This window comes from Ornithorhynchus anatinus, chromosome 18, assembly GCF_004115215.2.
Source record: "Ornithorhynchus anatinus isolate Pmale09 chromosome 18, mOrnAna1.pri.v4, whole genome shotgun sequence".
In the NCBI taxonomy this organism is placed as follows: Eukaryota; Metazoa; Chordata; class Mammalia; order Monotremata; family Ornithorhynchidae; genus Ornithorhynchus; species Ornithorhynchus anatinus.
The window spans coordinates 40,528,254-40,544,773 of NC_041745.1; the positions used below are offsets into that span (position 1 = coordinate 40,528,254).

The 16,520-nt window shown below is 48.8% G+C and overlaps 1 protein-coding gene across 6 annotated transcripts in view; it reads right to left on the reverse strand.

Annotated features, from left to right (window-relative positions):
* Nucleotides 1-16,520, reverse strand: part of PDE4B (phosphodiesterase 4B) — a 294,866-nt gene that overhangs the window by 43,941 nt on the left and 234,405 nt on the right. For all 6 annotated transcript variants that reach the window (XM_029083418.2, XM_029083417.2, XM_029083416.2 and 3 more), the window contains one exon: nucleotides 2,097-2,209. In XM_029083418.2, coding sequence (XP_028939251.1) covers nucleotides 2,097-2,209 — 113 coding nt within the window. The remainder of the gene's footprint in view (nucleotides 1-2,096; nucleotides 2,210-16,520) is intronic.

The window sequence follows — 16,520 nt, forward strand, 5'->3', positions numbered from 1 at the left end:
TATCATCATCGGTCAGGGTGGGCTCCTCTCGAGTCACTGGGGAGGGGGCACAAGGGAAGGAAAGTCACTCAGGGATTTTCTAGTAAGATGTCTGGCCAGGGTAGGAATAGGGGGACCGGTCATTGCCATACATGGGTCCGGGACGTCAAGACAGAGGTGTTGGGTCTCTGCAAAGCTGAACACTTCTAGGAAAGGGAGGGGGTCGAGGGGACTCACACTAGCCCAGACATCCAGTTCCAGATTGTAAACTCATTTTGGGCAGGAAATACGTCTCATATTGCTATACTGCCCTCTCCCAAGCACTTAGTCCAGTGCTCTGCACACAGCAGCATGGCCTAGTGGCAAGAGCATGGACTTGGGAGTCAGAGGACATGGGTTCTAATCCCAGATCCGCCACTTATCAGCTGTAGGACCTTGGGCAAGTCACTTGACTTCTCTGTGCCTCAGTTACCTCATCTATAAAATGGGGATTAAGACTGTGAGCCCCATGTGGGACAGCCTGATTACCTTGTATCTACCTCAGCACATAGAAAAGTGCTTGGCATATAGTAAGCACTTAATAAATACTATTATTATTATTAATAAATACAAGTGACTGACCGACTATTCTTCAGGGGATGGGCGTCTGGCTGAGCAAGAGAAGCTTTGGTGACAGTGAAGCAAATACTTTGATGCCCACTCTTTAAACTTTTTGAGCGTCCACATTTGAAACCGAACTCAGTAAATCCTGATTTGAGTGTCATCAGTCCATTACGCAGCCTTTTTTAAGCGGTCAATCCATCATCCTTGGCTTCAAAATCAACTTGACTTTTAAATTCGCTCACACAAAATGATACTGAGAAGACTTGGTGGGCTTCTGGTCTTTAGCAGCTACCAAAATGAAAAGGTCTTTTACCTCATACAGGGCAGTATGACTGTTTGGCTAGAGTCATTCTCATCCTCACAGCCTCATCCGGGAGAAAAAGTGGAAATTCTACCCCCGAATGCTGGCCGGGGACCTACGCCAGCCAAGTAGTAAAGACGCAGCTTTAATTTTTAAAGGAATTCTGGGGTTTGGGAAGTGGGTTTCTTATGGGGAAATTAATGAAAAACGGGAACTGGATCGGCAATCCTATTTATTGAGTGCTTACTGTGAACTAAGCACTGTAATAATAATAGTGATAATAATAATCGTGGTAGTTGTTAAGCGCTTACTATGTGTCAGGCACTGTACTAAGCACCGAAGTAGATACAAGCTAATCAGGCTGGGAACAATTCCCGTCTCACATGGGACCCACATTTTTAATCACCATTTTACAGATGAGGGAACTGGGGCACAGAGAAGTGAAGTGACTGAGCCAGGGTCAGTGTACTAAGCGCTTGTGAGAGTACAATATTCGATGTGAGAAGGAAAAGTGTCTCCCAAATCTTGTAGCGTACTCTCCCAGGTGATTAGTACAGTGCTCTGCACAAAGTAAGTGCTCAATAAATATGACAATGAATGAATAGGTACGATTGAGTGATTGACCGATAACGTTCCTTGTCCACAGTGAGTTTACAATGTGGACTTCAAACTTCAATTTTGTTTCCACCTTAAATCAGGCCTGTGGGATAAAACTTTTTTTTTTTTTTGCGGGTTGGGGGAGACACTTTAAAGACCCAAATAGCTGAACAGACCCGAGGATAAAACTCTTTTTTTAGGGGGGGGCAGGGTGGTGGAGACACTCTAAAAACCCAATAATTGAATAGGACCGGGGGATACAACTCTTTCTTTGGCAGTGTGGTGGAGTCACTTTAAAGACCCAATACTTGAACAGGACCCGAGGATAAAACCTTTTTTTTCCGGCAGGGTAGTGGATACATTTTAAAGACCCAGTAGTTGAACAGACCCGATGATAAAACTCTTTTTTTTTTGGCAGATTGGAGGAGACACTCTAAAGACCCAATAGTTGAACAGTCTCTGGGGACACAACTCTTTTTGTTTTTTGGCAGGGTGGTGGAGACCCTTTAAAGACACGATTTCGTCTGCAGGCTTCCAGGTGGGTTGTGATTTGGGGGCTTTATTTTGTCTTTCTCCTCCCCCCCCCCCGTCCCCAATCCACCTGTCCATCTCTTACCTTATTGGAGGCCATCTCGCTGACGGATCGGTAGGTCTGGATGGTCTCCAGTTGGTCGAGGCACCAGTCTAACTCCTCCAGGGTCTCCATGGCCAGTTTTTGGTAGGGTTCTTCTGCAAAGAAGCAGAGGGGCCGGGCGTTAGGGTCCAGGAGCTGCCGCCGTCGCCGCCGTCTTTGCCGTTGCTGCAGCTGCTGCAGGCCCATAATCGGTCGGGAAGCCTAAGGGGCAGCGCCGCGGCAGGGCACAGCTGACCCTCTGCTCTCCCGCTGGGCAGACCCCAAAAGACCAACCCCACGGGACTTGGCAGAAGAGCTGCCCGCCGGCGGAGGGGGCGGGGTGACCAGGGCAGGGGGAGGAGAAGGAGGAAGGGGGAGGAGGGAGAGAGAAGGGGGAGGGCCAAAGGGAGGGGAGGGAGGAGGGAGGGAGCTCGTTGCGGGCTGCAAGTGTGGCTCTTGACTGTTCTGGTGTCCTCTCCCCAGCGCTTAGTACAGTGCCCTGCACACAGTAGGCGCTCAGTAAGTACCACTGAGTGAACGAAAGAGAGGTAAGGAGGGAGATGAGGTAAGGGGAAGGGACCTGTGGGGGGGAGGAAGAATAAGCGATCAGTACAGTGCCCTGCACGCAGTAGGCGCTCAATTAATACCACGGAGTGAATGAAAAAGGTAAGGGGAAAGGACCTGTGGGGGAGAAAAGGGGGGGGAGGGAGAATAAGCGCTTAGTACAGGGCTCTGCACGCAGTAGGCGCTCAGTAAATACTACGGAGTGAATGAAAATGGTAAGGAGAAGAGGTAAGGGACCTGTGGGGGAGAAAAGAGGTGGGGAGAGGGAGAATAAGCGCTTAGTACAGTGCCCTGCACGCAGTAGGCGCTCAATTAATACCACGGAGTGAATGAAAAAGGTAAGAAGAGGTAAGGGGAAGGGACCTGTGGGGCAGAAAAGAGGTGGGGGAGGGAGAATAAGAGCTTAGTACAGTGCCCTGCACGCAGTAGGCGCTCAATACCACGGAGTGAATGAAAAAGGTAAGGGGAAAGGACCTGTGGGGGAGGAAAGAGGGGGGAGGGAGAATAAGCGCTTAGTACAGGGTTCTGCACGCAGTAGGCACTCAGTAAATACCACGGAGTGAATGAAAAAGGTAAGGAGAAGAGGTAAGGGGAAGGGACCTGTGGGGCAGAAAAGAGGTGGGGGGAGGGAGAATAAGAGCTTACTACAGTGCCCTGCACGCAGTAGGCGCTCAATAAATACCACGGAGTGAATGAAAAAGGTCAGGAGAAGAGGTAAGGGAAAGGGACCTGTGGGGGAGAAAAAAGGTGGGGGGAGGGAGAATAAACGCTTAGTACAGTGCTCTGCAAAGAGTAGGCGCTCAGTAAGTACCACTGACAATGAAAGAGAGGTAAGGAGGGAGAAGAGGTAAGGGCAAGGGACCTGGGGGCGGGGGAGAAAAGGGGTGAGGAAAGGGAGAATAGGCGCTTAGTACAGTGTTCTATAAATACCACTGAGTGAATGAAAGAGAGGTAAGGACAGAGAAGAGGTAAGGGGAAGGAACCTGGTTGGGGGTGGGGGGGAGAAAAGGGATGGGGGAAAGGAAGAATAAGCGCTTAGTACAGTGCTCTTCAAACAGTAGGCACTCAATAAATATCACGGAGTGAATGAAAAAGGTAAGGAGAAGTAAGGGGAAGGCACCTGTGGGGGGGCGGAAAAGGGGTGGGAGGAAAGAGAATAAGCACTTAGTACAGTGCTCTGCACACAGTAGGCGCTCAATAAATACCACGGAGTGAATGAAAAAAGTAAGAAGAGGTAAGGGGAAGAGACTTGTGGGGGGGAGAGAATAAGTGCTTAGTACAATGCTCTGCAAACAGTGGGTGCTCAGTAAGTACCACTGAGTCAAAGAGGTAAGGAGGGAGAAGAGGTAAGGGGAAGGGACCTGGGGGGGGGGGAGAAAAGGGGTGGGGGGAGGGAGAATAAGCGCTTAGTACAGTGCTCTGCACGCAGTAGGAGCTCAATAATACCACAGAGTGAATGAAACAGGTGGGGGGGAGAAAAGGAGGGAGAAGAAGTAAGGAGAGGTGGGGGGAGGAGAATGGGGAGGGAGCATTAGTGCCTAGTACAGTGCTCTGTACACAGTAGGTGCTCAATAAATACCACTGAATAAATGAAAAGAAGGTAAGGAAAGGGAGGGAGAATAGATAAAGGAAGAAAAGAGGTGGGGTGGGAGAATAAGCGCTGAGTACAGTGCTCTGCACACCGTCAGCACTCAATGAATACGACTGAAAGGATGAAAGGGAGGTGAGGGGGAGGGAAGGGAGAAGGGCAATAATAACTATAATAATAATAGTATTTGTTAAGCGCTTACTCTGTGCCATGCACTAAGTGCTGGGGTGGATATAAGCAAATTGGGTTGGACACAGTCCCTGTCTCACATGGGACCGTCTCAATAAAGTGGGGAGGGAGGAAGGGGGGGGAGAAGAGAGGTAAGAGGGAGGGGGAAGAGAGTGCTCTGCACACAGTAAGCGCTCAATAAATAGGATTGAATGAATGAGAGGCAAAAGGGGAAGGGAAGAGAGGAGGGAAGGAGGGAGCGAGAGAGAAGGGAGAAAGGGTAAAGAGAGGTAAGGAGGGGAAGGGTGGGAAAGGGATAGAGAAGAGAGGGAAGAGGGGAGGGAGAAGGGAGAATAATAACAATGATGGTATTTGTTAAGCGCTTACTATGTGCCAAGCACTGTTCTAAGCGTTGGGGTAGAGACAAGGTAATCAGGTTGTCCCCCGTGGGGCTCACAGTCTTAATTCCCATTTTACAGATGAGATGACTGAGGCCCAGAGAAGTGACTTGCCCAAGCTTGACAAGTGGCCGATCCGGAATTAGAACCCATGACCTCTGACTCCCAAGCCCATGTTCTTACCACTAAACCACGCTGCTTCCACTAAGCCACGCTGCTTCCCAAAAAGAGGGGCAAGAGAGGCAAGGGGGAAGGGTGGGAAAGAGAAGAAGAGAAGGAATGGGGGAGGAAGAAAAGTTGGAGGGGGAGAAAGAGGGAGAAGGGAGAAAAAAGGGGCAAGAGAGGAAAGGGGGAAGGTGGGAAAGGGATGGAGAAGAGAGGGAATGGGGGAGGGAGAAAAGTTCGGGGGAGGAAGGAGGGAGAAGAGAGAAAAAGAGGGGCAAGAGAGGTAAGGTGGGAAAGAGATGGAGAAGGGAGGGAAGGAAAGTGAAGGGAGAAAGAGAGAGGTAAGGGGGAATGGTGGGAAAAGGATGGAGAAGAGAGGAAAGGGGGAGGGAGAAAAGTTGGGGGGGGAGGAGGGGAGAACGGAGAAAAGGGAGAAAGTTGGGAAAGAGATGGAGAAGGGAGGGAAGGAAAGAGAAGGGAGAAGAAAGAGAGGGAAGGGATGAAGAAGAGAGGGAAGGAAGGAGAAGGGAGAAAAAGAGAGGGAAGGGGAGAAGGTGGGGGAAGGAGGGAAGGGTTGGGGGCGATCTGTCCTGGGGCCTGACGGAACCGGCCTCCCGGGAGTCCGGTGGGTTGTCCGGCCTGAGTCAGCCCGGACCACGCGGTCCGCAATGATGTCACCAAGCAGGGCTTTGCTGGCGTCCGAGGACCAAGGGGAGGGTCCGCTTTTCTCCGAAGGGAAGCTGTGGTCTTTGCGGGGGGTTGAGGGAGGGAGGGAGAGGATGGGGTGCATTGGGCAAAAATCATCTCCCTGATGAGCCCCCACCCCAACACCCCTAAACCGGGGAGTCCCTGGGGGGCTAAGCCGCACGGGGGATGGTCCTTGCATAAATGTGCAACAAGTACACTGGTGCAGAGGGCTGCAGGTGATCTGGGGGGGTCTTTTTTCCTTCCAATTAGGTGTTATATGAGGGCTCCCCGATAACGCTTCAACGCCCCCTCCCCTCCCGGGACGCTTTGTTTAACGCTCTAGAAGAGCAAAGGGAGTTTATGGGGAGAGGGAACCAAGCCTTTAAACAAAGCGAAAACTTCCCCTCGTCCCGTGCCAGGAGCCTAGGGAAACTCCGAACTGGAGTCTCGGGAGGAGCGGAAAGCCGCTGGCCCCTGCTCCTGGTGGAGAGCAGGCCACTTGGGTCCCCGACGGCAAAACCTTTGCAAATTGGGATGGGCATTATGAGCTTCCACACACACGCCCAAAGAAACTTCATGTGCCCGCTTTGGGGAACAGGGAAGATGACTTCTCACTTGGAGGGGGGCAAGGGTCTGCCTTAAGGCAGGGCAGTGAGGAAAGAGTTAATGGAGCTGATTTTAGGGAACACCAGATATATGAAAATCCCAACTGGGAACCCCCAGGGACAAGAATCGTACCAGAGGGCAAGATTAGAGCAGTTATAATATAGGGGCAGTGTGCCCTAATGGAAAGTGCACAAGGACGAAGTCAAGAGACCCGGGTTCTAATCCCAGCTCGGCTCTGGCCTGCTCTGCAGCCTTGGGCGGGTTACTTAATTTCTCTGGACCTCAGTTTCCTCATCTGTCAACGGCTTACCCTTAGTCACTGAGACCCACGTGGGGCAGGGCCGTGTCCGATCTGATTAACATGCATCGCCCCGGCGTTTGGTACATAGTAAGCGGTTAATCTCATAATTATTAACATCACTGCAAAGCTTAATTCATTGCACACTGAGGCCTATTAACAAAAGGCCCAAACGTTCCCACAAGCCTTCTGATTTTTAGTGTACAATAATAATATTTACCATGAGCACCGTCTCTCAAATAAAGCCGCATCGTAGATTTGAACCACAGGCAGTAAGCGCTACATAAATGCTACTGATGGATCATTCGATTAGTTCGGCACTCAGATCCCTATGACCAAAAAAGGTCTTCTTCATCGGAAACAGACTGCTCGGCTCTAGGAACCCCGTTTCAAAGAACAGGCCCTTGTTTACCAAAAGCCAAATCTAAACTTGAGTGTAAACTGGGGTTAACGTTTAATTTCCTGTATGTCATACTAGAAAACCCACAAAACCGCCGGAGGAGGTAACTTCCTCAAATTCTTTCTCACTTTTCCGAGCTGAGTTGCCCGAAGGAGGAGCCGGTAGGACCACCAACCAATTGACCCAAAATGGACCAGTGGCCTTTCTCTGATGACTGTCTGGGAGCCCCCCCCCCCCTAATACCCCTCCTCCATCCCCCTTCAAGCCCCTCCTTCTACAAGGCCTTTCCTGGATTAGCACCCATTTCCCAGCTCAACCCGCCCCCAACCTTTCAGATTGCGCCCTACCCTCTCTCCAGGGCGTGGGACCAACTTTATTTATGCTTTATTGTCTTCTTCCCCAAGTGCTTTGCATATTGCAGGAGTTCCATAAATACCTTTCATTCATTCGATATTTATTGAAACCTTATTGTGTGTGTACAGCACTATACAAAAGCGCTTGGGAGAGCACAATATAACAGCGAATAGACCCAATCTCTGTCCACAAGGAGTTTATGGTCTAGATGGGGAGATGGACATTAATATAAATGAATGTGACAGATAAATACGTAAGTGCTGTGGGGCTGGGAAAGGGGATGAACGAAGGGAGCAAGTCAGGGTGATGCAAAGGGGAGAGAGAGAAGAGGAGCAGCGTGGCTCAGTGGAAAGAGCAAGGGCTGGGGAGTCAGAGATCATGGATTCAAATCCCAGCTCTGCCGCTTTTCAGCTGTGTGACTTTGGGCAAGTCACTTAACTTCTCTGTGCCTCAGTTACCTCATCTGTAAAATGGGCATTAAGACTGTGAGCCCCACGTGGGACAACCTGATTACCTTGTATCCTTCCCAGCGCTTAGAACAGTGCTTGGCATATAGTAGGTGCTTAACAAATACCATCATTATTATTAAGAGGAGAGAAGGGCTTAGTCATGGAAGTCTTCTTGGAGGAGATGTGCCTTCAGTAAGACTTTGAAGAACATAATTGTCCATTGGATTTGAGAAGGGAGTGCATTCTGAATGAATGGATGGATTTTTTTCCTGGACCCTCAGTATAAGGATCTCTTTTGGGGGTAAGAAGAAAAGAATTCCCAACACAGTCTTAAATTTCTCTTTCTTTTGCTTTGAAGTGTTTTCATGGGGACTATTGTTTGTCCCTGACCCTCAGGTGCTGCACCCCCCCCCCCCCCCCGCCCCACTACATACCCTGGAAGTCAAGGACCTGGATTCTAATCCCAGCTCTGCCACTTGTCTGCTGTGTGACCTTGGCCAAGTCACTTAGCTTCTCTGGGCCTCAATTATTCATCTGTAAAATGGGGATAAGAGTGTGTGCTCCATGTGGGACAGAGACCAGGGCCAAGTTAATTCCCTTGAATCTATCCCAGCACTTAGAACAGTGCTAGGCACATAGTAAGCACTTAACACATACTATTACTATTTTTATTATTCTCATTTATGAGCAGATTTGATTTGCACATAGGAACAAGCTATTTAAAAGGAGCAGGTGAAAACAGTGCTCATTGTGGACAGGGAATGTCTGTTTAGTGTCATACTGTACTCTTCCAAGCCTTTAGTAAAGTGCTCTGTACACAGTAAGTGCTCAATAAATACGATTGAATGAATGAACAGGGGGACATTCTGGGTAGGTGAGGGGGATTGGAGCTGAAGCCACAAGCAGGCTCCAATGACTGCCACTGGATGATTCCCCAAGGCTCTCCCATACACCTTCAAAAGGAAAAACGACTTCATGACTCTAAGAGAATATCATTATCTCCAGAACTCTGCAATCCGGAAGCAAAACTTCCCTCCAGAACTCTACAGTGTTGAAATAAAACTTCCCTGAAGAACTGCAGCCAAAAACAAAACCTCCCGCAGGAACTCTAGAAACCAGATGCAAAACTTCTACACAGAATTCTGCAATCTGAACACAGAACTTCCCTCCAGAACTCTGCAATCCAGATATAAAACTTCCCCCCTAGAACTCTTTAATATGGGTGCAAAAGCTCCCTCCAGAACTTTTCCTTGGCTTGGGGGTGAGGGCTCGATCCACTTAGGCAGGAGGTCCTCCGCCGACAGACAAGTGGAGCAGGGCCTGGGCTGAGCCAAGGCCGGTGGGCTCAGCCCTGGGGACCCTTCCCTAGCAGCAACACCGAAAGGGGAGGAAAGGCAGAGGCTGCTGCACCTCACCCCCTCCCCACACCCACCTCCCGAAATTGGCCTCTGCCCCATATCCTCCAGACCTGCCCAATCCCCTGTAGACTGTAAGCTCACTGTGGACAAGGAACGTGTCTTATTTGTTATATTGTCCTCTCCCAGTAATAATAATAATTACAGTATTTGTCTAGCACTTACTCCGTGCCAAGCACGGTTCTAAGCACTTGGGTGGATACAAGATAATCGGGTCGTCCCACATGGGGCTCACAGTCTTAATCCCCATTTTACAGATGAGGTAACTGAGGCACAGAGAAGTGGCTTACCCAAGGTCACACAGCAGACAAGTAGCAGGGCTGGGATTAGAATCCACATCCTCTGACTCCCAAGCCCGTGCTCTTTTCACTGAGCCACGCTGCTTCTCAAGAGCTCTAAGTATAGTAAGCACAGCCACACAGTAAGAACTCAGTTAATATGATGGATTGATTGATTGTGGCTGTTGCCCAATGCTCATCGCGTCCCCAACACGACCACCTCATCCCCACCGCTGCCCTGTGCCCACCATAGCCATTCTGCCCCGGGTAGGATGGTTAGGGAGTGCCCTCTTCTGTGAGGGGCTGTCTCTCTCAACTGCAGGGGTGGTCCTTACCTCTTTCTCTCCCCGTCTGTCCTTCTCTTTAATGTCTCTGACTCCCTGGTCCTTTCTCTCCTCTCCCCCAGCAAGCCCCCCCTTCCCCCTCTCCCAGCCCCACTCCCACTTTGAGTGACTTCCAGAAAATCCAGTCACTTTCCCTAAAATCTTAAAGCCACAGTGAAGAGGAAACGGTGACCCAACGGGCAGAGGCGTCTGTTGTGTAGAGAAGTGGTGCCTCCGTGCTCTATCTTGCTCTCGCTATCCCTCATCTCCTCTCTGTCTCTCTCTCTCCCCCATATCTCTGTGTGTTTCTCTCATAATTATAGAATAATAATAATAATTCTGGCATTTGTTAAGCGCTTACTATGTGCCAGGCGCTGTACTAAGCACTGGGGTGGATAGAAGGAAATCGGGTTGCACACAGTTCCTATCCCGTATGGGGCTCACAGTCTCAAACCCCATTTTACAGATGAGGTAACTGAGGCCCAGAGAAGTGAAGTGACTTGCTCAAGGCCACACAGCAGGCAAGTGGCAGAGCCGGGAATTAGAACTCATGACCTTCTGACTCCCAGGCCCATGTTCTAGCCACTATGCCATTTCTCTCTCCCCATGTCTCTCTTTCCCCCATCTCTCTGTCTTTCTCCGTCTCTGCAAAGGGAGCTCTTCTCATTTCTTCTGTGTCAAGCTGAGGGAAAGCAGGCAGCCCCTGGGCCAGACCCTCAGGCTCCACCCAAGGTGGGGGACAAACCACAGGTGAAAACACCCTGGCAGATTCAAAGTCACTGCCCAGAAATAAGTGCCAGGGTGCCCTGGTTTCTGAAACTTGAAATGGGGCACCGTGGAAACCAACTCTTGGTAGCCCCCGATATTTCTCCGTGAAATGAAATGACCGCTGGTTCCACTGGATGATAACAATAATAACAATAATTGTGCTATTTGTTAAGTGCTTACTTGCCCTGTACTAAGCGCTGGGGTGGATACAAGCAAATCATGTTGAACACAGTCCCTGTCCCACATGGGGTTCAGTTTCAATCCCCATTTTACAGGTGAGGAAACAGGCACAGAGAAGCGAAGTGTCTTGCCCAAGGCCACACAGCAGACAAGTGGTGAAGCCTGGACTAGAACCCATGACCTTCTGATTCCCAGGCCTGTGCTCTATCCACTGTGCCATGCTGCTTCCCATACCAGTTGTTGGGTAGAGATTGTCTCTATCTGTTACCAAATTGCAGAGTGGCTCAGCAGAAAGAGCCTGGGCTTGGGAGTCAGAGGTCATGGGTTCGAATCCCAGATCTGCCACTTGTCAGCTGTGTGACTGTGGGCAAGTCACTTGCTGCTCTGTGCCTCAGTTTCCTCATCTGTAAAATGGGGATTAAGACTGTGAGCTTCATGTGGGACAACCTGATTACCCTGTATCTACCCCAACGCTTAGTACAGTTCTCTGCACACAGTAAGCTCCCAAAATATATGATTGAATGAATGAATACAATAACGATAATGATAATTGTGGTATTTGTTCAGTACGTCCTATGTATCGGGCACTGTGCTAAGCGCTGGGTGGATACAATCAAATCAGGTTGGGTATAGTCCTTGGCCCACATGGGGCTCACAATCTTCATCCCCATTTTACAGATGAGGGAACTGAGGTCCAGAGAAGTGAAGCGACTTACCCAAGGTCACACAGCAAAGCATCAGAGCCAGGGTAAGAACCCAGATCCTTCCAGGCCCGTGCTCTAGCCTCTAAGGCAACTGGTTGCCCACAGATGTCATCCCACTGGGCCCCACGGGAGCCAACAAAGGTGCCCAAGACACACTGCACTCCCCTTCCCCACTGGGAAGAGGTATAGTCACGATAGCCACAGTATTCATTAGGCACCTCCTCTGTGCAAAGCACGGTACTAAGCACTGGGGAAAAAAGAACCCCAGATGAGAATTAGATACAGTCCCTGGCCCCCCATGGGGCTCCCAATCCAAGAATAAGATGGGGGAGGGGAAGCAAGGGGAATTGGGGGGCAACAGACACAACAAAAGAAAGACACGAAAGAAGAATGAACAGAAATTATATTGATACAGTAATGAGAAAGAGGGAGGACAGGTAGGCGTATTTACACACACACATTTTACTCTCTCCCTCCTAATTCATCTCTTTGTCCCCTCAAACACAGAAAAGGAAAAATCTCCGGGAGCTGTCAAAATAGTTTCTATCTTGTCTGCTGATGGTCCTCTATCTGACTATAATCTTTCAAAGTGACACTCTCCTAAAAGGCTCCTTGTGGGCAAGGAACACATCTACCAACTCTGTTATACTGTACTCTCCCAAGTGCATAGTACAGTGCTCTGCACACAATAAGTACTCAATGAACACCACTTAGATATATATGTATAACAAGTGCTTAATACAGTGCTTTGCACACAGTAAGCGCTCAATAAATATGATTTAATGAACATCAGCAGCATCATCTTGGACCATATATGTATGTGGGTATATATAAACATATAAAGAGAGGGAGAGATAGAGAGAAATACCTTGAGAGCTGTCCTTCGTGACCGAAAATGAACCAACGATGACATTACTGACAGTAAAGTCTGAGAGGCTGATCTTATCCATCTATGGCTGTAAAGACCGAGGTGTGATTAACAGCCCCTGCTTTTATTTACGGTATTTGGTAACTGCTCTCTGTGTGTCAGACACTGTTCTAAGTGCTGGGCTAGATACAAGTGAGAGCGACACAGTCCCTGTCCCACAAGGGGCTCACAGTCTAAATAGGAGGGAGAACAGGAGAACTGAGCCTCGGGGAAGTGAAGTGACTTTCCCAAGGTCACCCAGCAGGCATGTGGCAGAGCCGGCATTAGAACCTAGGACCTCTGTTTTTATTTATTTTTATTTTATTGTTCTGTTTATCATTGTATTGTACTTTCCCAAGCACTTAGTACAGTGCTCTGCATACAGTAGGCGCTCAATAAATATGACTGAATGAATGGATGGCTCCCAAGGCTGAGCTCTTTCCACTAGGCCAGGATGTCGGTGAAGCCTGTGAGCACCACCACTGGGCTGGGATCACTATCCTTGCTGGGAATGTGCCTCTGTGCATATGTGTGAGTGGAGGGAATCTCCCTTAGTCAGTTAGTCAATCGTATTTATTGAGTGGTTACTGGGTACAGAGCACTGTACTAAGCACACGGGACAGTACAATAACAAGAAGCAGACACATTCTCTGCACACAGCGAGCTCACAGACTGGAGGGGGAGAGAGTCATTAATACAAATTAATTTCCCCCACTCTTTCCTCCCTTGCCTCCCCACATCCTCCTCCATGTCAAGGTTCTGAGGGTTGACCCTGGGCACGGCGACCACCACATGACGGTTAGGGAAGTAGAGACATCTTCCCAGCCCCCTCCAGCCTGTTCTCTAATAATAATAATAATAATAATGTTGGTATTTGTTAAGCGCTTACTATGTGCCAAGCACTGTTCTAAGCACTGGGATAGATACGAGGTAATCAGGTTGTCCCATGTGGGGCTCAGTCTTCATCCCCCTTTTACAGACGAGGTAACTGAGGCATAGAAGTTAAGTGACTTGCCCTATGTCACACAGCTGGCAAGTGACAGAGATGGGATTAGAACCCACGATCTCTGACTCCCACGCCTGGGCTCTTTCCACTAAGCCATGCTGCTTTTCTAGACTGTGAGCTTGTTGTGGGCAGAGAATGTGTCTGTTTTTTGTTATACTGTACTCTCCCAAGTGCTTAGTACAGTGCTCTGCACATAGTAAGCGCTCAATAAATACAAATGAATAAAGGAATGAATGAGTTTCTGCCCCCTGGTTGGTCTGGCCACAGATAAATATGCGAGGGTTACCTGGCAGTGTGGCCTAATGGAAAAAGCATGGGCATGGGAGTCAGAAGGACCTGGGTTCTAATCCTAACTCTGCCACCCGTCTGCTCTGTGACCTTGGACAAGTCACTTCACTTCTCAGGGCCTCGGTTACCTCATCTGTAAAATGGGGATTAAGACTGTGAGCCCCATGTGGGACAGGGTCTGTGTTCAAACCTGATCATCTTGTACCGACCTCAGCGCTTAGAACAGTGCCTGACACATAGTAAGAGCTTGACAAAGACCAATTTTAAAAAGCCAGTTGTTTCCAAATCGAAGGAAAACCTTTTCCTCAGAGGGTGGTCAGCATATGGAATTCACATTTCCAGAGGATGTTGGATTGAAAATGACAGTGGGGGGCCAATGAGGGTTTCGAGGGCAAGCCCCTGGAGAGCAGGGACTGTGTCCTTTACTGTGCTTTCCCAAGCGCTCAGTACAGCAGTTTGAGTAGCAGCAGCATCTACAGAACACCCATTTGAGACAGTGCACAGTACTAGAGGTTTAGGAAGTACAAAACCAAAAGAAGTGACACGTTTCCTGCCACAAGAGATTGACACTCTAAACAAGGTAGGCAAACGTAAAAATATTTGCAACTAGAATGGTCAAAATAAATGAATGCACATAAAGGAGTGCTGAGGATGGGTATGAATACATTGGTAAGTGCCAGGGTTGCTGCTGAAACAGTATCAATTGCATTTATTGAGCGCTGTGTGCAGGGCACTGTACTAACCACTGGGGAGAATACAATATAAGAGCTGGTAGATGAAAATAAATAAATTGTGGTAGTTGTTAAGTGCTTACTATGTGCAAAGCACTGTTCTAAGCGCTGGGGGATACAAGGTGATCAGGTTGTCCCAAGTGGGGCTCACAGTTTTAATCTCCATTTGACAGATGAGGTAACTGAGGCACAGAGAAGTTAAGTGACTTCCCCAAGGTCACACAGCTGACCATATGTCCAGTGCTTAGAACAGGGCTTGGCACTTAATAGTACAGCCCTTAAATGTCATAATTATTAGTATGTTCCCTGCCGCAATGAACTTTCAGTCAAAAGGACAGTCTGATGGTATGGCTGAGGGGGCTGGGCAATTAATTGGGAAGAGTTTCTTGGATATGGGATTTTAATAATAATAATAGTAATAATAATAATAGTATTTGTTAAGCACTACTATGTGTCAGGCACTGTACTAAGCTCTAGGGTGGATACAAGCAAATTAGGTTAGACACAGTCCCTGTCCCACAAGGGGCTCTCAGTCTTAATCCCCATTTTACAGATGAGGAAACTGAGGCCCAGAGAAGTGGAGTAATTTGCCCAAGGCCACATGGTAGACCAGTGGCAAAGGTGGGATTAGAACCCATGACCTTCTGACTCTGGGCACCTGCTGTATTCACTACACTGTTGTGAATTAGGGGGAGAGCTGTAGTCTACCTGATGTGGGGAGGGAGGGAGTCCCAAGCCTGAGGGAATATTGTGAGTGAGGGGATGGCGATGGGAAATTAAAGAGCGAGGTCCAGCTAGAAAGACAGCGAGTGGCCAGCACAGAGGCGGTGCTCAATAAATCCCTCTGACTGACAGATGGATTGACTGAGAGAAGAGCAGTCCATGCTGGGTTTCTAAAAGGAGAGTTAGAGAAGTTGATGATTCCACCTCGGTGGAAGCAAACCTAAGGGAGAGGGCCAATGTTTGCTGGATGGAACTTCTACTCTCTCTCCCCATGTTTGAGAGTGGGAGTCCCTGATTCAATCAATCATATTTATTGAGCGCTTACTATGTGCAGAGTATTGAATTAAGTACTTGGGAGAGTTCAATACAACAGAATTAGCAGACCCGTTTCCTGCCCGTAACGACCTTACAGTATAGATGGATTCTGGGGTGGGAGCACCCCCAGCCCCCAGGCTCTCCCCTTAGTCCATCCCAGACCTTTTCTGAATGTCAGGGAGGGGTCTATACCAGGATCCCAGGGGCCGATAGAATGAACTTATGTCCTCTGACTCCCAAGATCAAGCTCCTTCCATTACCACAACAGGAGTGAGAAGCAGCGTGGCCTAGTGGATAAAGCAAGGGCCTGGAAGTCAGAAGGACGTGGGTTCTAATTCTGCCTCTGCCAAATGTCTGCTCTGTGACCTTGGACAAGTCACTTCACTTCTCGGGGCCTCAGTTACCTCACCCGTAAAATGAGAATAGAGAATTGTGAACCCCACGGGGGACTGTGACCAACCTGATTAACCTCTATCTACCCCAACATTTAGTACAGTGCCTGACACATAGCAAATACTTAACTAAAAAAAGTGACAACACAAATGTGGCACGATGAAATAGTTGTGTAAATAACTGAATACATGAGTATGCGTATGTGCTTAAGAGCTGAGGAGACGTCTAAAGTACACAAGGAAAGCCCCGGTTGATGCAGCTGGGGTGTAAGATAATCAGGGAAGGCTTCCTGGAGTAGAGGGGTGGGGGGCGGGTGTGTGTGTGTGTGTGTGTGTGTGTGTGTGTGAGAGAGAGAGAGAGATTTGTAAAAGGAGGACTGTGGGCCAGCAGATTTGGTGGTAGGGAGTGATCCTCCAAGATAGAGCAATAATGCCAATCAGTCAATCATATTTACCAAGCACCTACTGCGTGCAAAGCACTGGGGATAGGACAATATAACAGATATATTCCAGGGGGAGAGTCAGGAGCAAAGTACTATTAGGGCATGATTTGGGAAGGAGTGAAGAGGACAGACTGGGGAGTGCATAAATCCCATTCTCTGTTACCTCCTCAGAGGAAACTGAGCATGCTCTTCCGCTATCAATCTCGGCCTCGGTTTGGATTTGGAAAGTCAAAATCAAACGCTTTCGTTGTTGCTAAGGGAAAAGGAATTTTAGGCC